Raw genomic sequence first — 22,952 nt, 5'->3', positions numbered from 1 at the left:
GGAATGCATCCTCGGGGCGTTCGTTAGCTTTTGTCTGTTTTAAATATCTTTAATTATCTTTAATTCATTTAAGTTAATATTGTAAAACTTTTTATGGACAAGATAATACACAACGATAATTACGAAATTTATTTTATAATACATAATGATAATTTTATAATACTACGAAATTTTTTAATATTGCGAATTTTTTTTAATAAAAACAACCGTACTTCTAAAACACTTGAAATCAAAAGGCAAGTTTTTTTTTTTTTTACCCAAAAAAAATAAGATTAATAAACATGAAATTTAAAACAACAATAACTAGTTATTACTTATTAGTAGGGATGAGCAAGACCGGGTACTCGGTTGATCTTGATGGACCCGGTCTTGGAACCGGCTATACCAGGTCTCAAATATTTGAAACTGGTCTTTGAACCGGTTATACCGGGTCCTAATTTTTTGGACCCGATCTTGAAACCAGTTCAAAATCCGGGTACTCAGTTGCTTTTCTTTACCCTTCATTTTCAGTAGTTCATTAATTCAATACCAGCATTTTGTGTCAATTTAATCCAAGAAGAAATAGCTCAATTTTCATAAACATGCAAATAACTCAAAATCTCGGGAAATATAAATCACCAATAAATTTATTTAAAAAATAAAAAATTTACATAGTATACACTAACAAAATTAGCTCAAACTTTCAGAAAAGTAATTCAAAAAATTACATAATCAACAAGAAAAATAAGAAAAGGAGCTTGAGAGGAGAATTAGAGTGGTGACAAGTGAACTCCGACCGCAAGAAAGCTCCCTTGAATGTGATCCGTGATGGTGATGGTGATGGTGATGTGGTGATTGGTGAAGGGGTGAGAGAATATATGATGGAGGCTATGAGATGTTAGGGTTAATGCAATGAAGTACTTAGTTATTTACTCTTAGACGGCATTGAAAAAGATTAGTAATCGTTGGTTGGCACATCCGGATCAAACTAGTTTTAAAAAATAAAAAGTGGAAAGACCATAACTTACATTTGTAATGAAGTTCATGACTTTATAAAGGAACACATCATTGAAATATAAAGAACGTGATAATTTTGATGAAATAGTTTTTTAAAAAGGTAAAAGATAATTACCAATTGATTTTTACCACGTAATGTATGTAATGTCAAATCATTTCAAAATATTCAGTTTTCTATAATTTCTCTCTCTAAAATTATTTTTTTTATCAAGATTTCAAATTTCAAATTTTAAAATTTGAAATTAAATTTCAAATTCCAATATTTTTTATTCTGTTCTCTTTCTTTTTAAAAAAAAAAAATTCTCTAAATAACCAATTATATAATTTTATATTTTGTTATAATAATCATCCTGGTCATGTGTATCTATTAAGATGTTCATTATATGATTTTTAAATGTCAATGTTCTTTAATTGTAATTTTAATTTACCTTTATTGTCACAAAATGTTCATTACTTATTGTGAAATGTTTTCTGAATTATGTTTTAACATGTTGGATAAATAATATAAATAATGTTCACTAAATAATATTATCATGTTCTTTATTAATATAGCGAATGTTCTTAAATCTATTGGGAAATCAATCATCAATAGAAGAGGTCCCAAAAGTACGTCGTCTTCATCAACCTTTATGATCCTGATTTCAAAAAATATACATATATACAATTAGATATCTTTTTTTTTTTTTTTTTTTTTTGAAAAAGTACGCAATTAGATGAACATATTTTATAACGTAAAGAACACATAATTCAAATCCAAAGAACATAATTTGTGACTGTATAGAACGTATAGTTTAGACCCAAAGAGCATATTAATTAAACTCAATGAACATATTAATTAAACTCAATGAACATGGAGCAAAACATTTGATAAAAGAACATTTATCCTAATCCAAATGAACTTCATCTTCAACCTCCGAAAAATAACACATTTTTTAAAAAAAATAAATAAATAAAAAATAATAATAATAATAATAATAATAATAATAATAATTACAATTTCTTTCAGTGATGAATTTGTTAACAATGATTCATGGACAAATATAATAATCTAAAAACATCATCATCAACAACAAAATTATGAAATATATATTGAAAAAAATAATTAAAAACTACCTTCTCTTTTGGTGACAAAATCTAAAATTAAATATCAATTGTAAAAAACATCAATGTACTGATCATCAAGTGCAAATCGACAATCATAGATCGTGACGAAATTCACCATGAGCCATCATTTTCTCTCTAAAAACTTTATTTCTTTCTCTTGAAATTTTATTCATGGAAAGGAAAAAACAAAAATAATTCAATTAAGGAGCATAAATTTAGGAAGCTGGCTTTTATTTTTTTTTAATGACAATTTTCATCCATGTGTACCATGAGCATGGTACACCTAGGTGTACAGTGTAAATTTCAAAAGAATAGTATAATGAGAATATATTGGGTTGGGCTTGTGTTTAACTTGGGCTGTAAATATTGGACACAAGTACTACTATTAAACAAGTCAGCTCTACAACATTTTATCTCAACTCTATAACCGATACCTGGGTACCAGGTCCAAAAAATTATGGACCCGGAATTAGAATCGGATCTAACCGGATCCTAAATTTTGGACCTGGAATTGGAACCGGCGAAACCAGTTCCAGGTCCGAACCCACCAGGTCCAAATCGGTTCTGGTTCCAAAACCGGATACCCACAGTTTTTGCTCACCCCTAGTTATTAGTACCTCCTCCAAAACGTGACCATATATGCTCCATCAAGTCATGTTGCAATTGATGACATTGAGTTCAATTGCGAATTCAAATATGATTTTTGAAGTATCGATCCTGATTTGCATAATAATTTCGAAGAAGACCATGCTGAAGTTTAGGTGCTTCTACTTGATTTACTGCTACAGAGTATTGGATATCTCTTGGTGGATTCATTTCATTGTTATAATCTCTTCATCTTTAAAGATCATATTATGCAATATAATGCATACTTTCATGGCATCTCCTACTTCACTTTTTTTTTTCCACAAATGTGTCGGGTTACATATAGTTGCGAATCTCTTTTGGAAGACTCCAAATGCGCGTTTAATGTCATTTCTCACATCTTCTTGAAATTGGGCAAATCATTTCCTTTTCTCAAAAAACATGTTGGCTCGAGGAATAGATTTGACAAAAATCGGCCACTTAGGTCAGATATCATCTGCTAGATAGTATCCCAAATTGTATAATCTTCCATTTATTGTGTATTTTATGTTAGAGCTTCAGCCTTCAAGAAGCTCATCAAATATTGGAGACCAATCAAGTACGTTAATATCGTTGTTGGAACCCGCAACACCAAAATAAGCATGCCAAATCCATAAAACTTTAAAAGCGACAACTTCTAATACCATGGTAGGAACCCCTTAATCACCTCAAGTGTACTGGCCTTACCATGCCATGCCACTTGTAATGCCCTGTATTTTTAATATTATTTATTTAATTATAATATATATTTTGGGCCAAACTATTTAATTATTGGATTATGAATAAAACAGATTTTAATTTTTGGGTCAATAAGTATTTTATCCAAATATATCCCATACCAAACTATCCTATTTTTACATTTGGGCCAACTAAATTATCATTCAAGACCATAATTTTTATGAAGCCCAAACCTATCCTAATCTACACTATACTATAAATACTCCATTTATCCCCAAAATTTGCCCACACAAGAAGCCAAAGAGGTAAACTTATTCCCCCCCCCCCTTTTTTTTTTTTTTCCTTTTCCCTTTCTTTTCTTATTTTCCCTTTTCTTTTGCTTGTTCATTCACGCACCATGAGTCCCACTTGCTGCTGCCGCTGCCACCAACCACCGCGCCTACACACCGGCGCCGTTACCTAGCCGTAACTCCAGCCAGACATAAAGATCTTTTCTTTTTCCCCTGCATGTGGCAAATGCGTGAACAGATAGCCTCAAACTGCCATTATTGCTGCTGACCCGTGCTGCTGTCCGATGACCAATTTGACCACTCCCTACCGCCGGTCGGCCACCTGCTGCCGGCAACCACCACGCCCTAGCCGCCACTTCCTAACCGGCGTCCTTGGTTGTTTCTCCTTCCCAATTGTGTTTTATTAGTTATAAAATCATATGTTTAGTTTGGGTTTTATTTTAATTGTTTGAAAGATGTTTATTTAGTATCAAAATCATGTTTTTAGTAGTCAAAGAATATAATTTCAGATTTTATACTTGATGTTAATTTTCAGATTATATAAATTATAAGTTAAGGTTTTCAATTTGATAAAGTTATGATTTTTAGGGTTCTTACCCAAATTGATTTGGGGCTTTTATATATTTAGTAATTCTATAGATTGATTAAGCATAAAAGTGATATTTTGATGAAGTTTTGAAGGGTATTTAATTAATCTAAAATGCTGGAATTTTGCCTAAAGTCTTATTTTTGGTGTTTTATAAAAATGGTGTAATTACCCATTAAAGAGGAGTTTAATTAAGAGTTTTTAGATTAAATAATTTTCAAATTATTATGAGTTGTTTAAAGTGAGTTTAAGTTCCTGGAAATTGTGTATAAAAAGTTAATTGATGTAGTTTTATTGTCCCTCTATGTAAGAGACTTGGTTCGAGAAGTGTTGTAGTGTATTTGGCCACTTTAAGAGCTTATTTGAGGTACATACGCGTACTCGGAAATTTATTAAGCGTGTAAAAACATGCTAAGATTTATTTAAGTGATTCAAAGTTAATGTCATGCTAGGAATTGGTTAGAATGGTTCAATTGAAATGAGATTGGTGATATGAATTGGATTGATTGAATTGAGAATGGTTTTGGTGAATTATTTGTGAAGCATGATGGGTTGAAATAAATTATGTATTGGATTGGTGATTGGAAATAGTTAATTTGGCATGTTGTACATGAACCACACTTTTATTATTGGCATGATAATGAGCATGTTTAATTAAAATAAATGTTTAATTTGGTTTGAAATATTGAAAAGGAATTTTATTATGGTTCATATAATTTTTATTGATGCGATAAGCATGAGGAAGGAGCTATTTAAGTGTCTTTATACACGAGGAATAAATTATATTTTGGTGTCTTAGTGCACTTAAGGTGTTTCTAACACCGAGGGTGACGAGGGGGAAAAACTAGGTCGTTGAATAATCTTCCCTAAGTCAAACTAAATTTATAAACATTTAACAAACACATAAATACAAGTATAGAGGTAAGTTAAGGGTCGAACCCAAAGGAACGGTTATGTTCAAGCGCTCTCAATTATGCACCTAAGCTAGGTCGAAGTCGAAGGTAAAGAGGTAACACTAACAACTAACAAAACAAAGGATCAAACAAATAAAACACTAGGGAATGGGGATCAACAAGTACAAGTAATCATGACAATTGCAACAACTTGGAAACAACATGCCAATCAAAGGTTGTGAAGACTAATGATAAGAGCTATGAATTGGAATCAAAGAGCTATCTCCTAATCGTTAAGCTAGATGTCTCTACAAATAATAAACTAGAAGAATCACAATCCAAACCAATCGATAATTGCAATTCCTAAATCAATTGGTCGTGTCATTAGCAATCACAATGCAATCTAGCATAATTCTCAAAGCCTAATCGAATTACACACATGCAAACTTCCATTAATCACTTTAATTTCAACAATCAATCAACACAATTCCCAAATTAATCACAATCAATCAATCATACAAGTTTCACCCAATTTCTATCCAAACAACTACTCAAGAATCATCATCTATCAACAAACAACTAAAGAAATCAAGAAACAACAAAATATCAAGAACAATTATACTAATGAAGATCAAACATCAAAATCAAACCAAACAAACATGAAATTAAACAAAGCAATAAAATGAGATAGAGTTAGAAATCCTCATTGATTGATTTTGGAAATCTTCAATACAATTGTCACCTTGAATCTTCAATCTCTCAAATCTCCAATGAAATTCTTCACTTTCTCTCTCTAAAATCTAATCCTAAAACTAACCCTAGATCTAGAGAGAGAAGCTCTCAACTAAGCTAAAATTATGATCAAAATTATGTCTAAAACTTCTCACAAAAATCGACTGAAAAAGGGTATTTATAAGAGGTGCGAAAACGAAATCGAACGAAGCCGGAAAACATGGAGGAGCGCCCGCACGGGCAGAGGCGTACGCCCGCGCACAGGGGCTGCGCGCCCGCGCTCTTCTGAGTTTCTTCCGACTTTCTCGCCGCTTCGTACGTTCGCAATTGGGGTCTTCAAGTGCACGCATATGATGATGATAGACACTAAGCATGGAAGATTCAAATGGACTCCACGATGGGTTCAACACCACTGCTTCATGGGAGCACGACTTGATAGCACAAGAGCTAGAACTTGGAGCATCCACTTCGTTCCTTGCATCTTGAGCTGTCCTAATGCTATGAGCTTACTCCAAAAGCATCTTCCAACTTAGAAAACCACCAATATCGAGAGCCGAACCTCGTTCAATACCTACAACCACGAAAAGAGGAGAAATAAAGTAGAAAACACTAGAAAAACCATAAAAACACAAAACAAGAGAGAAAATGGAAATAAAGAAAAAATGCATAAAACTAAGCATTTATTAAGAAAGAAAGTTATGAAAAGGAGGTAAAAACAACCTAAATACTCATCAAATGAGTGCCATAAATGGAACACATCAAATGCCCCCAAGCTTAACTTTTGCTCATCCTCGAGCTAAACCAAAACAAGTAAGGGAAAAATGATGAGCTTATTCAAACAAACAAAAGAAGAAGAGAAGAGACAAGAATATACACTAACTCACTTTCGTAGGAATCACGGTTGTTTTTAGCTACAAAAAGCCCTTAAAACCCCAAAGTCGCCAATGAGGACGAGTGAGGTCTTGTGAGAGTTTCCTAAGAGGTTAACCCACAACTCTCTCAAACCAAGCAAACAAGGCAAAGCATGAAAAAGAAACCAAAAGAAAAGGAAAGAAAACAAATGTTCATGAGTGGACTTTTGCAAATGAACAAGCACAAATGGATGCAATTCTTTCTAAACAAGTAAGGGAGTGCACGTTTCAAGATATCTAAGATTGATTGAAACATAAAATATGCTAAGCATAGAGAACTAATGAAACACAATTTGTTAGGGTAATTTTACCCCGCCATGTGGACCAACCAGAGGGCGACACGTGTCAGCCCAAGGATGGCCCAAAGTGGACCTATCCCTGCTTGACACGTGTCATCCAAGATATTTGGGGAAATGACGGCCTTCAGGCCCAAATCCCGAGACACAAAAGTAGTACAGACGGAAAGTATTCAGGCGCGTACGTCTGGTGAACATGTGCCCTAGCCCGCAGGCGGCTAGGAAGCATTCATCCCTGAGCCAAGCGCTCTTAGGGATCCAGTTCTTGGGGACTTTTATTGTCTCCCCGGTTGACAGTGTAGCGTCTGTGAGGCCAAAGAAGTCAGCCTCAATTATTTTGTCGAAGTCCTCATCCGGGATCCGGGGAAGACAGCATTTCCGACCCAGAAGGTCGGGCTTCTTATTGTACTGGCGGAGCTCGAAGTTCTCCCGCCTGGTGGGAGCCGTCAGCAGATAGAATATGTGCTTCCAACCGTCAAATTTTGAGACCTTGTCCAAGGTCATCATGTATTGAGGGAACGTGGTTAGAGTATACCACGCTCTGTACCCGCCTGGGTTGCGACTAAGATAATGCATCTTAGCAAAGGCTTCCCAGCCGGGGTGAATTCCTTGGAATTCACAGGCTGCAACATACCCCAGAATATTTGCCCAAGAGTTGGGGTTAAGTTGCCAGACTCCGAGGCCATAGCCTCTCAAAATTGCCTTCACCGCCTCGTGAAGGGGGAAGCGAAGTTCTTCCTTGAACGCCGCCTCATAACAGCCGAAGTAGCCGTTAGCGTTTCGTTCTTCGTCTTCCCAGGAAATGGTGTCGTCTGGGGGAGGCACCCTTATTTTCCACCCGTCTCCCATTGGGTGCATCTTCAAAAAGTTTATAAGACCTTTTTCCATGAGGTCTATGTATTTCATGGAGACGTGGATTTTGAAGGGATCGTCCTTCTCCTTCCATTTCTTCCTTTCTTCTTCCTCACTATCCTCAAGCGGAGGAAGATCGTCACTGCTCTCTGAGGAAGAGACGTCAAGTCCGCTTCCCGTCTCCTCCCCAGACTGGGAAACGGAAGCTGAGGCGGCCTCCTCACCGCCTTGGTCGCACTCGTCCAAAAACGAGTCAGGAGGAGTTGGGGGGCCACGCGGAGGGGATCTCTCCGGAGCCGTCTGGTGTTCAGAGCCAGACGTCTCTCCCTCAGGCGTTTGGCCGCCTGAGTCTTCACTTCTATAATTTGGGTCCTGTGCCGTCTGCATTGTCCGAGCCATTGTGTCCTGCACAGACGCGCAAATGGTCGGAATCCAAGCATGAGGGTGGTCCCAACACCCTGAGACGGAACTAGTAGTCCTAGACTCAGCCGTCCTTGGTGAACGGCTGGATTCTACCCAAGGTTGTGCCGTGTATGTTGGTGATGAATCCATTTATTGCAAGGAATATATACAAGCGGTAAAATGAAAAAAAGAGCTGAGAGAGTCAGAGACGGTACCTTTAGATTTGAGATCTGAAGATAGACGGGTCCGCCTGTGTTGAAGAGGCTGAGTTTTCTTAAACTTGCGCTTGACTCAGACGGGTGACTTCTGCTCTCTCTTTCAAGATTCTCTCTAAGTTTACTCTGAAAATTTTTGTGAAACGTACAGAAATATGAGGGTAAACGGCTATATAAAGAAGGTAAATGAAGGGGTATTCCTGTAATTTACCCAGAAGGTGAATAGTAAAATTTTGGCGGTAAAATTACCACCATTCAAAGAGTGACACGTGTCACAGATGCCACATGGCGTGCCACGTCACATCTGTGAGGGGCAAATGTTTAGGGTAATTTTACCCCGCCATGTGGACCAACCAGAGGGCGACACGTGTCAGCCCAAGGATGGCCCAAAGTGGACCTATCCCTGCTTGACACGTGTCATCCCAGATATTTGGGGAAATGACGGCCTTCAGGCCCAAATCCCGAGAAATCCGCAATGCGGCGCAGCCCACCACTGATTAGGGTTCTGTGACCTAATCAGGGGCACAATTCCCAAAGACCCTATAAATAGGGAGATTCCCCTCTTTTGGAGGGCACGTTTTTCCATTTATTACAAACTGTCCCTTTGATAGAGACAACTGAGCTAGAAATCCTAGCAGATCCCCACCTAAATTTCCGCACCTTTTTCTCTCCTTTCAAGTTACTAACTTGATCGTCGGAGGCGGAGCACCTACCAACCGGTGTCTCCGTTTGTCTTGCAAGTACAGGCCGCTCCGGACCAGTCTTCGAGCTGTAACTCTCCCGAGGGACAAAAACACCCAAAACACAATTCACCTTCATCTCAAAACATTTTACCACAATCTCCCAATTAGCTTCAAATCCACCTCTAGCAAGCATCTCAATGATTCCTCGAAGGAACCGAAAAAAGAAAGAGACTTAATGCTACTCGACATCTCGACTATTGCACACCGCTCTATAGGCTTGACTCACGTCTCCCTCCACCGACTTGTGACTCAACCAAAAAGGTCAAAAGGTCTTGAAAAGGGTTGTAATGTAAGGGCGAAAAGGGTGAAGGTAGGCTAAAATTTGAAATTTGGTGGTATACCTAAATTGTGAAGCAAAGATTGGCCAAATCTTAACACCAAAACCAAGTAATCACCAAACAAAAACACCGACACCCCCAAGCTTATTCAAAGCCAATATCACAAACATATATACAAAAAGCGTAAGAACGCTTCCCCCCAAACTTGAACAAAGCATTGTCCTCAATGCTTAAAATAGGGAGAAAGACACTTACATCAAAATATTTTTGAACTTTTTCTTTTTTTCACATTTTTATCACTTTTGCCAGAGCATTTGTATTTGCTTTGCTTTTTCATTTTTTTTTTCATTTTTACAATTTTTTCACTTTATTGCATTGTCCTTGCCTCTTTTAACTATGGACGGCTTTTCCAACTTGGCATTTACAATACAAACTTGCATTCATTATAAGAACCAATATACAACTCATCCACCATAATCTCCAACAAAATGATTAATTGCTTCACAAAAACCAATGATGGAAACAAAAATGAAACAAAAGGCTCAAAATCTAAAAATATGGCTTGAAATGAAGGTTTATGGCTCAAATGGTTAGCAAGTAGGTAAATGAAAACCCAAAATAAAGAAATAGAAAACTATCCTAGAAAAAGAAAAATCACCACCCGAAAAGATGCCTTTGTCCTTCCTAAATGGCTCAATCGCGATCTCGGGAGATGAGAGCCAAATTCTAGATAAAGCATACAATAGTCAAGGATCCATGTACTGCTCATTCAAGAAATGTTGACAGCAAGAAGAATTAAAACCTCATACGATTGTAGTAAAAACTCACTATTAGTTTCAAATTCAACAAAAGGGAGCGGTTTCAAATTTTCAAAAACAATTAGAATCGGGCTTCAAGGTCCCAAAAGTTCTAAAGACACTACCTTAGCATACTTTATCCTAGAATCAACCAAAGATACTCTCAAACCGTGCACACCCTTACCATTTAAGAAGAAAAGCATTCAATTACACAAGTCCAAAAGTATTATGTCCAAAGCAAGAACAAAACAAAACACAATGCAAATTTGCCTTGAAACAAACAAAAATCTTTTTGGAGTTTTTCAAAAATAAAAGAACATGAAAATGCATATACAAATGTGCATGGCATATATGAATCAACATCCCACCAAACATGATAGAATACCCTCCCCCAAGCTTGAATAAGACAATACACTCAAACATAAATCAAATAATCCATGGGAGGGGAAAAGAAAGAAATCAATCCAACAAACCAACACATGTCCAACAAGTCACCAACCATTAGAGAAATAGCAAGGAAAGATATTACCGGATTTTAGGTGGGTGTAAATACCCGCAAATGACCCAATTAAACCTTTCAAAGCCACTTTCCTCTACAATTGAATCTTGCTTTCCATATGCTAGCAATTGTGGTCCCAAACTTCCTTGATTCTTAATCCAAGCCAAAGCACCAAAGTATATCAAGTCATGTACCTAGCAAAAGGCATACAAACATTTTCATGAGAGAAAATCTATTCTAAAAAGAAAAGAAAATGAAAGCAATAAAACACGGGTTACTTCCCGAGAAAGGCTTGCTTAAGGTCCAATATTGACCGCTCTAGAAATTAATATTGCAACGAACGTAAGAGCTTGTCAAATGCACTACTACACATTTCATAAGAAAGTAAGTATGCACATGACAAAATGAAGGCATGCAACAAGCTTAGTGCACAACTATGAGTTGAGAAGAGGTATGCCAAGAAGGGGAAGAAGAGAAGGGAAAAACAAGAGTGTAAGAAAAAGGAAAAGAAATAAAAGAAAAAGAAAAAGGCATTCTTTACTCAACAAAGTATTTTTGGTTGGAAATCCCACCATTATCCTCAAAAGTCATCAAATGAGGCCCTTGGGGGACTAAAGGCTCTTCAAGAGGAGGGGATATGACAAAAGAAGGTAATGACATGGGATAAGAGGGAACAAGATCAAGCTTTCTCAAAAATGAGGTGTAAGGTGAAGAAATAGGAATTGATTTCTCACTTACACCACTATCCATTAAAACACAAGCTCTCTCATCCAATGAACTCACATCCAAAGGGATCTCCTCCAACTCATCATCATTCAAATTAAGCTCATTCTCAATCACATTCTCCTCATAAACTTATGTAGGGAATATTTCAAGCATCCCACACTTGAGCCCCACTGTGATCATTCACTTAAGCATGGTGGCATCCAAAGGGAAGGAAGCTAGAGTAAAAGAGTCGCCAACAAGTTTTAGGAACTTGTAAACCGTTCACAGGGTGAAGGTTACACCCCTTAACGATCCAGGAGATCGTTAACTCCAATAGGTCTGAAACCATGACTGGAAGTTCGGGGATGAAGGTACAAATCCAACCTAAAAGAGATTGAACCTGCCCTAAAAATAGGCCTCTACTTTATTCTTCTCATATTCATGTGCACTTTCTGACTAATATGCAATCAATAGGTTAACCCTAAACCTGTTTATCTATGTTGGTTGAATATTAATGCACAAGCAAATCTATTATTGGTGATCACTTAAATTATAACCATGTTAACCTAAACAAGATTATTAATTATATTATTAAGCATGATTACAGGTACAAATTCCCTTTAAACATGCAAGAGAGGGCGTGATCAAGAAACAACAATAATATATATATATCAAGCAACAATAAATAACAACAATCATCAATCATAATAATCTCAATAAAGCATAATGATAATAGCAAGATCCTAGGCATGATACTAACAAGATTAATAACAAACCCTAGCATGTCACTAAACAATAAAGATCAAAGCTTTATCCATAACATGATACTAACATGATATAAGGAAAGAATAGGAAGCATCATAGAAACATACATGATATTAGAAATCTTAGTTATTACCCAAAACATGATACTAGGAATCATAAAGACATCCTAACATGATATTAGGAATTAAAATAATTAAAACATGATTTCTATATAACAATTAAATTACTTACTTGGATGCCTCGTATCTCTTTCTAATAACAAAATACACACGTTAGTAACTTTAAGGAAAATAATAAACAAACAATTAAATTAAATAATTGAAATAGAGATTTGGGACCAAACCCTCAGAAATTATAAACCTTTCATGTCTAGGGCGAAGGCAACTTCGAACTTGGCTAGGCGTATCTAAGACTTGTGAATGTGGAATTTTGTAAGAGGGAAGGCTTGGAAAAAGAAGAGAGAGAGAAAGCTTCTAGCTTTAGAGAAAGAATAGAGATGATGATTGATTCTTGATGATGGAAAACGAGGGGATACGACCCCTATTTAAAAAAAAATAGTCTGAAAACAAATCAAGTCCTATTCGGAATAAAACCGGTATATGTCGCCAGGCGACAGACATCAGCGCCAGGCGACAGGATTAGCGCCAGGCGACAGACTCTGTCGTTTGGCGCTAATTAAAAGATAAAACGTGCTTGTACGCGGAATCCTCTTCTTAATATGATTAAGCAGCAAATTCCGTGTTTATCAAATTAAAATCAGGTTTATCATAAAACACTTATTTTATTCCAAATAAAACTCTTTAAAATATAATTATCAATCCTAATACTATTAGCATTAAAAAAGAACCTTCTAAATATTCTAGAAGATTTAAATCAATCCTAATAACCTTAGGAATAATAATTAATAGGCCCTCCTCTAGATCATTGGGCCGCATATAAAAATCATTTCGGGCCCAATTTAATTTAAGCTATAACTTCCTCATTATTCATCGGAATTGGGCTTATAATATATTGTTGGAAAGCTCTTTTTGAACCCGACCCAACTACACTATTATTGGACCCTTATCACGGACCAAACTAAATTGGACTGGCTATTTTCATAAATAGAGTAAAAAAAAAGAAATATTTTCAAAAACAGAAAGAGAGATATTTTAATAAAAACATCACGTCACTAAACTTTTCACACCTTTACCTCGTTTGATAATCAAATGACGTGAAAAGTATTCATCACTCGGTTTGGTTTTGGGGAGACACATTTGGGTGTCTACAACTATACACCCTCAATGAGCTGTCAAAAGCTTCAAATCATCATCAAGGTTCAAAGAAAGCTCTTCAAAGGGTTAAGGGTCGAACTTGGGAGGTAGCTCAAGATAAACATAAGAAGTACAATCTCCCTCTAAAAAGGCCTCATCATTCTCAATGGTGGAAAATGTAGAAGAGAAGGGGTCATCAAAAGTCAAAGAGGAAGGCAATGGTTGAAGATTTGAGATAGGAGTTGGAGACCCAACCTCACCAAACACTTCACTCATCTCTTCATAATCATAAAAAATAAGCTCTACCTCCTCAACCCTCTCATATTAATCCTCATCTACATCAAAATCATTTAAGCTCAAGGCCTCAGCCTCAAAGCAACCATGGTTATTATGCAAAGGAGATGGGGTGGAAGAAGATTGGTTTTCAAAATAAAGGAATGGGGGAATGAAATCACCATCAAGGGAGGTGGGTGGGGGAATTGACTCTCCAATCGATTTTTCAACACTCAAAACCTCTTAGTGGTAAGTATTCCCGCCTGTCACGCAGGTGACCCGGGTTCGATCCCCGGCAATGGCGCCATTTTGACGAGGGGAAAAATTGACTAATCCTCAATAAGTCAAACCAAATTTATAAACACTTAACAAACCTAAATACAAGTATAAAGGTAAGTTAAGGGTCGAACCCAAAGGAACGGTTATGTTCAAGCGCTCTCAATTATGCACCTAAGCTAGGTCGAAGTCGAAGGTAAAGAGGTAACACTAACAACTAACAAAACAAAGGATCAAACAAATAAAACACTAGGGAATGGGGATCAACAAGTACAGGTAATCATGACAATTGCAACAACTTGGAAACAACATGCCAATCAAAGGTTGTGAAGACTAATGATAAGAGCTATGAATTGGAATCAAAGAGCTATCTCCTAATCGTTAAGCTAGATGTCTCTACAAATAATAAACTAGAAGAATCACAATCCAAACCAATCGATAATTGCAATTCCTAAATCAATTGGTCGTGTCATTAGCAATCACAATGCAATCTAGCATAATTCTCAAAGCCTAATCGAATTACACACATGCAAACTTCCATTAATCACTTTAATCTCAACAATCAATCAACACAATTCCCAAATTAATCACAATCAATCAATCATACAAGTTTCACCCAATTCCTAGCCAAACAACTACTCAAGAATCATCATTTATCAACAAACAACTAAAGAAATCAAGAAACAACAAAATATCAAGAACAATTACACTAATGAAGATCAAACATCAAAATCAAACCAAACAAACATGAAATTAAACAAAGCAATAAAATGAGATAGACTTAGAAATCCTCATTGATTGATTATGGAGATCTTCAATACAATTGTCACCTTGAATCTTCAATCTCTCAAATCCCGAATGAAATTCCTCACTTTCTCTCTCTGAAATCTACTCCTAAAACTAACCCTAGATCTAGAGAGATAAGCTCTCAACTAAGCTAAAATTATGGTCAAAATTATGTCTAAAACTTCTCACAAAAATCGGTTGAAAAAGGGTATTTATAAGAGGTGCGAAAACAAAATCAAGCGAAGCCGAAAAATAGGGAGGAGCACCCGTGCGAGCAGAGGCGCGCGCCCGCGCCTGAGCCACGCACGCCCGTGCATAGGGGCTGCGCGCCCGCGCTCTTCTGAGTTTCTTCCGACTTTTTCGCCGCTTCGTACGTTCGCAATTGGGGTCTTTGAGTGCACGCATATGATGATGATAGACACTAAGCATGACAGATTCAAATGGACTCCACGGTGGGTTCAACACCACTGCTTCATGGGAGCACGGCTTGATAGCGCAAGAGCTAGAACTTGGAGCATCCACTTCCTTGCATCTTGAGCTGTCCCAATGCTATGAGCTTACTCCAAAAGCATCTTCCAACTTAGAAAACCACCAATATCGAGACCCGAACCTAGTTCAATACCTACAACCACAAAAAGAGGAGAAATAAAGGAGAAAACACTAGAAAAACCATAAAAACACGAAACAAGAGAGAAAATGGAAATAAAGAGAAAACGCAAAAAACTAAGCATTTATTAAGAAAGAAAGCTATGAAAAGGAGGTAAAAACAACCTAAATACTCATCCAATGAGTGCCACAAATTGCACTATCAGGGGGATAGGAATTGTGGCGCATTATGCGCTTAAGGTGTCTTTGACACCGAGCTAGATTAAAAAGGGTTCAACATTAAATATTATGTGGTCACTAATTATTCAAGAATTAAATTGATATGTTTAATCAATTGGTATTAGGTAATCCTGGAGTACCTATTATTGTACTCCAGGCCCAATCCAATAAATGGGCTAAAAACCCAACTTAAAAAAGCGCACTAGAATTTATTTCGTGAAATAACAAATAAACAAAACGAAATAACATGAAAACATACCCTTATATATATAAAAAAAACCGGAGGTAAAACAGATCAATTCTTCATTTTCAAAAAAAAAAAAAAAGCAACAAAGTTCACTCTTCTTTTTTTCTCTCTATTTAACTATTTGAAACGGTTTGAAATTCTTCAATTACATCCATCAAAGACAAAAATTCTCCTCAAACATGCCCAAAACTAACCTAAAATACTTTCAACAACATCAAGAGAAGTAAGTATTTGAAGAATTGTAAATTATTGGAAAATTTGCCAATTACTACCGCGTATTAATGTCATTTTGAAAATTACTACCACGAATTAAAAAACTTGTGAATTACTACCGTAAAAATTTTAAAAATTTTGATCTTACTACCAGACTCCACTTTAAACCATTTATGACGTCATATTTAACCTTTAATCCTTGATTAACCATTTACAAGACCTTAAAAAAAAGAAAAATAAATTCCCGCCTAACCCATGGTTATCCCAGCTTAACCCAACCCACATTTCCCTCCCACTTCATAAATTTGACCCTTTGACCTTGAAACTCCATTAAAGAACAACCTACAAAAATGATTGACCTTGTGCTCTAATCTGAAACAAATCTTTGACGAAGCTAAACTGACCAGGTTTTCGAGCAATGAAGGAAAAGGGAGGGACCATTGATTAAAAATACCAAACCAAATCACATATTATGCTAATTAGAGGCATTGTCATGTGACATTTAATTAAAATTATCAAACAAAATCACAATTTATGCTTAATTAATAGCTCGTCAATTCAAAGAAAAATACAAAAGCCGTATGTTAATCAACCAAAATCGTAATCCATAAACCCTAAATGCAAAATCCCTAATATTCGAAAACCCTAGAGTTCGAAAACATTAAAAAATTACTTTAAGAGAATCAAATTAATTATACGTTTATTTGGAGCCATTGGAGGAGATGGGAAGAATTAGTGTGGATTAGGAGTAAGAAGCTTGGAGGGTTTTTTGCGATGGAGAAGGAGGAAGATCGATGAGAGAGAAAGAAAGAAAATGGGAGTTTGGTTAAGTTAATTAGATAAGGTAACCATGTATTAGGGGTGATTTTTTTTTTTATGGTCGTTTAAATGGTTAACAAAGGGTTAAACGTGGATTAAGGAAAAAATGATGTCATAAATGGTTTAAAGTGGAGTCTGGTAGTAAAATCAAAATTTTTAAATATTTTACGGTAGTACTTCACAAGTTTTTTACTTTGCAGTAGTAATTTTCAAAATGACATTAATACGCGGTAGTAATTGGCAAATTTTCCTAAATTATTTTGCTAATTAGGGTTTAATTTTTGTTAAATTTTGAATTTTTGCATTTAATTTCTAATAACACTTGCAGATTTGGTGTAGGAGATGATAATGAAGATGGAGATAAACAATGTGCAGCAAAGTTGAAAAAACAGATGAGAAAAACTAATAATGATGAGTAAGTAGAGGTGTCAAAAGCACACCCGACCCGACCCGATCCGAAACTGATACGAAAAATATCCGATTCAGATTTGGACTCACGTGGACATAATAATTTAGTATGACTTAACTTTAAAATTTTACCCGACCCGACCCAACCATATCAGACCCGATCCGTTCATTTGAATTGACACCCCTATGAGTAAGTACATCTAATTTGAACTCTGTAATTTTTAAGTATAATTTTTGAGTGAATATTATTTAGCTTTGAAGAATTGTTATTTGGAGATGATATTATTTAGATTTCTAGAATTGTTATTTGGAGATGACATTAGTTAGATTTCTAGATTGTTATTGGAGATGAAAAAGAGTCAGGGATAGAATTGTTAGCCTCTCTGTACCAAGCTTAGCCCCTTAAACCTCGTTAATTATGTACTTGGTTATGGGCTTCATATGATGTGCAAATAATTGGCATCCTATTAATAATATTGTTTGCATGTTGATTTATTCGATACAACAACTAAACATGCATAATTAATTGTTGAAATCAACTATAGCAGGATACAACTAGGGAGTAGTATTATATAGTAGAATAGATAAGTGATGGACTACAATCATCTTTTTAATTTCAATTATTAATAATCAATGTTATTTAGATTTTTAAGTATAATTTTAGTTTTGCTCTTTCAGTCATATATGATGGGAGGGAAATGTTAGCAAATTATGTGCATATACTAGTATATAGCTTTGGTTACACATATACTAGCGAGTCAGTGATGCAATTGTTTAAACTAGTGTTTTTTTTTTTTTTTAATTTTATCTTGTGTTATTTTTTATCATATATTATGTTATCCAGTTTTATACTCATGTTATTTATTTAAACTTGCATTGTGTTATTTTTAATCATATATTATGTTATTTTTATCATATATTATGTTATTCAGTTTTATACTCATGTTTTTATCTTTTTACTTATAATGTTTGTATTATTTCAGTGTTGAGAATGAGCAAGAGCTTCCTATGAAAAAGAGGGTAAAACAAGTAGCAAGAAAGAAAGGAAGTGTGTCTAGAACAATGACTTTAGTAAATAAGCAGAATTCTACAGAAATTGTTGCCAAAGAAATCCCTATCAAAATACAATGTACAAAACGGAAAGAGATACTGGAGGCTAAAGAGAAGAAAAGGAAAATAAATGAAGTTATAGAGGTAAATGATGGTGAAAGTGAGGAGGATGAAGGTGTGAAAATCAAGCGAGAGTTAGGTACATGTCTTAAGATCAAAGTTCCTCCTGTTCAATTCATGACTGTTTTAGATATGATAAAGGGGAATAAGGAGTTTATTAAAGAAGAGGATGAAGAAGAAAAGAAGAGAAGGAGGAAAGAGAACAAGGAAAAAAAAAAGAGAAAGGTAAAAAAGTTGAGATGGTTATAAAAAGAACCAAAAAAAAGATTTTCTTAACCGATAAAGAAGGCAAGGCAAATGCTATAAAGGAGATGGGATTTGGTCAGTTTTTGGATCTTAGTTTACCTTTGCACAACACCTCATTTGGGGCAAACTTGGTGAACAACTTTGATCGTGATGGTTGCAAAATCTTTCTTCAACGTAATGAGGTGTTGAAGATATGTTTAGAGGATGTTAATAGGGTGTATGGATTTCCTATGAAGCCTAAACTAGAAGATATTATTGAAAATGAAACTGAATTTGAAGTTAGTAAAAGAAATGATTGGAGTTTGTTTCTTAAGAATTGGAGGAGTTTCGTGGAACAAATGAAAGCAACCCTATGAACAAAAGGCTGAATGTGAGGTTAATTGAAGCCCCTCTAAGTGATATGTGGAGAATGAGCTTTATTTGTGCATTGGTCAACACTTACATAAGATCAAACCAAAACAACTTAGTGAGGTATAAGTTCCTTTACAAGTGCATGGATTTAAAGAATGTCAAAAACTTGAACTGGAACAAGTTTGTTTTGACTAGTTTGATCAGTGCAACTCAAGAATGGAAAGCAAAAAAGGATGGATACTTCATAGGACCATTTCCATTCCTACAGGTAAAATTTAACTTTAGGAACAAAACAATGTTATTTTAAGCATTATTTATGTTATTTTAAGATTTCCTTGTGTTGTTTTAAGATTTTGTTTTAAACTTGTGATATAAATTATGTTACTCTGTTTTAAATTTATGATATTTTTAAGCATACCTTGTGTTATTTATTTTAAATTAGTGTTACCCCATAATATTCTTTATACTCGTACATTGTTTATTGTTTCAGATATGCTATTTTGATAGAGTTAAAAGGCAATTGAAAGAAAAGCCAAGAAGAATTCCTTTGATTTCTGTTTAGAATGAAGAAAAAATCAAGAATCGAATAATAATTGAAGAAAAACATAGGTTTGAAAAGGGAGAAATTCTATGTTTGATAGAAGAAGACAAGACAATGGGAGAAAAAGAAACTAAAGCAGCAAGTAGTTCAAGTCCATTAACTTCATGTTCTCATAACACAAGTCAATAACTTTTCTAGTACACAAGTCATTTTTACTAGAATTCACCAATTGGACCAAGTTCCTTATAATCAAATTTCTCCATACACATGAAGGAACAAATTTAGGATCATTCGTCACCTTTTCCTTTCCTCCATTAGTTGCCATAGTCGATTTTGTCCATCAAGGAAACACATACCAATCAGAAATTTTTTCGATACAATGAATAAGAAAGATTCTTAACGAATGCACACATAGTATACCCGACCCACTATACCCCTTGCAGGTGCAATCAAATTTAACCTCCTTACAGTTGAAGGTAACAATATGCATAATATGATCTTTGGCTTCACGCCAAACATGATAAATGAAGACAGAATCTCTGACATCCAAAATCCTCTGTTTATATGCATTTGCAGTTATTTCCTTAAACAACAAACCAATTTCCCTTGTGTATATCTCCTTAGCATGCAAAAGCAATCTAACCTCAGCAAATGCAAGATATCGATTACCATTCAAAGTTTCAAAATCATCCCCATTTTCATCATTTCTCCACTCATCAACAACATCATTAAAATATCTATAAAAATCACACAAACCATCTATTTTTGATAACTTGTGTGAAACTGACTTGTTAGTTGTTTCACTCCTTTGAGAGGATAAAATACCACCTAAAAAGTACACTTTGGAATAAGCTGGATACCACTTTTTTTTTCAAATCATATATCCCTTGAAGCCATTTATTATTCCAACATTTATACTTCTCCATCATTCTGAAAAATGAGAATAACACAACATATAAACCTCATGTAACATAAAGTTTCCTACATATTAACATAAATTGTCCTACATAACAACATAAAGCCATAAGTGCAGTAATATTATAATTTATATAAAATAAAGTAACATGAAGCTTTCAAATAAATAACATAAAAAAGATTCAACATAACATGAAATGTTCATGCATTTAAAATAACTTGCCCACGTAAAATAACATTTAATTATACATGAACTAACATATTTTGAAAATAAAATAATATGAAACACCCAACAGAATAACATTAACTAAATAACACTAAATATAATTACCTTGCCTAGTATTGCTCAAACTCTGCTTCTGTATCAGTATACTTCAAGACATAATTGAAGATACTTTTAAATCCTTTCAAAGCTTTTAAGTGAGGAATATTTTTTTGTTGCATTTTTACCAATATGCCAAGTACAAAGACGATGACAAGAATTTGGGAAAGCAATAGAAATAGCTTTGGCCATTGATTAACATTGATTCGTCATGACAGTTACAGGTTGAATTTGTCCCATAGATCTCAGAAATGTATTGTACAGCCAAATAAAAGGTTCATTCTTCTCATTCAAAACAAACCCAACTCTAAACATGACATTTTTATTGTGGTGGTTCATTCCCACAAACGGAGCACAAATCATGGCATATTTATTGGTTCGATAGTTGTATCAAATACTAACAAATCTAAAAATGTTTTATAATCTCGTTTCATAATCCCATCCCTCCAAAAGAAACTAATGACGTGCCCTTTCTCATCAAGCTCCAAATCATAGTAAAAGTCAGTCTCCTTAGATTGCCTCTCAGTAAACATCTTTAACAACTGCTTAGTATCACAAGCTTCAATCTTCTTTCTCTTCTCCTTTCCTACTGCATTATAAACATCTTTAGCAACACAACCAACCGATTGAAAACCACCACTCTCTTTCCTAACAAATCGATATGCATCACTTACACCCATACCATTGTCTTTCCAGGAAGTGAACATATCCAATTGATCCTTACTTATTACATTTCTTTGAGATCTTAACCAATGTCTTTTATCAACATCAACCAACTTGTGGTTGTGCTCCATAACATGACTTTTACAACGATGGACACCTGACTTATCAACAACAAAACAGTACATGAGCTTTGCATCCATTCCTAATATCTGTCTTAGTATATCGCTTTGGAAGACTTTGTTTTTTAAACCCTTCTTTTGAACAAAGAAACTCCCTTACACATACAGTCCCATCATTTCAAGGCCTTGTCTTCCCCTTGCGAATACTAAATCCAAACCTATAAGCATAATTGTTATACAAATTATATGCTTTATTAGCATCCATGACTTCAGCATCAAGCAACTCTGATGTATCTGCTTCAGAGTAAACATGTTGACCAACTGTAAAACACATGTTATTTTTTATTTACGTTATGTTATTTAGATTAAACAGAAAAGAATCATCAAATATGCAGAATAACAAAAACATCTTTTAAAATAACATATATACTTATTTAAAATAACATAAACTTTTTTAATTAATCTGCATTACTAAAAAATAAGATAATAAAATCAATTTCTTAAAAAATGACATACGTTATCTACAAAATAAAAACAAAACATGCAATTTGAAATTTAAGAATAACATATAGTTCATTAAAAGTAACATTTACTTATTAATTATTTGAAAAAAGAGAATAATATCAATTTCTTTAAAAAATAACATAATTACAAAAATAATGTAAGCTATCTACAAATAACATCCAATTCATGCAATCTAAAATTTTAGAATAATATATACTTCATTAAAAATAACATTAATTTAACATTACTGAAAAAAGAGAATAACATCAATATCTTACAAAAATAACATATAATTACAAAAAATAACATCCAATTCATGCAATTCACGATTAATTGATTTGAATGAAATTTAAAAGCTTTACCTGCTAGTGATGAATCAAATTCATGGTCGTCCGCTTGCTCTATAATGATTTCCGCATCAAAATCAACAAGAGCAGATTCAGTATAACGAGCATCATTGGCCCCAATACCTAGCGAATTTCGCAAAATCATCTTCAATTTAGAAAAGTAATTGATGAAAAGAGGAATAAGAGTGATTGATTTGAGAGAAAAATCGGAGAGAAATTTGCAATTGAAAAAATAGAGGGGAAAAAGTATATTAAGAAGAAAAAGGAGAAAAAGGAGGGATAATGGACGAAGAGCAGGTTGATTATAT

General features: G+C 34.7%; 1 protein-coding gene across 1 annotated transcript; it reads right to left on the bottom strand.

Annotated features, from left to right (window-relative positions):
- Positions 1-20,114: 20,114 nt before the first annotated feature.
- LOC145566617 (protein FAR1-RELATED SEQUENCE 9-like) lies at positions 20,115-21,874 on the bottom strand. The gene is made up of 2 exons (XM_081625979.1): positions 21,414-21,874; positions 20,115-20,511 (listed from the first exon to the last, which is right to left on the bottom strand). Exons 1-2 carry the CDS (start codon positions 21,872-21,874, stop codon positions 20,115-20,117), a joined length of 858 nt encoding a protein of 285 aa, XP_081482105.1.
- Between the last annotated feature and the right edge of the window lie 1,078 nt (positions 21,875-22,952).

Source organism: Chenopodium album, chromosome 11 (genome assembly GCF_948465745.1).
Source record: "Chenopodium album chromosome 11, dcCheAlbu1.1, whole genome shotgun sequence".
Classification (NCBI taxonomy): domain Eukaryota; kingdom Viridiplantae; phylum Streptophyta; class Magnoliopsida; order Caryophyllales; family Amaranthaceae; genus Chenopodium; species Chenopodium album.
The sequence above is the reverse complement of the archived record's forward strand: the minus strand, read 5'-3'. Positions and strand labels throughout refer to the sequence as shown.

What these genes read in the sequence shown, in the direction of transcription:
- LOC145566617 (XM_081625979.1), bottom strand. Translation starts at nt 21,874, where the DNA reads ATGGATGCAAAGCTCATGTACTGTTTTGTTGTTGATAAGTCAGGTGTC. An exon ending in TATAAAACATTTTTAGATTT is followed by an intron (nt 20,512 to 21,413) that starts GTTAGTATTTGA and finishes TGATTTTTATAG; the next exon opens with ATATTTTAATGATGTTGTTG.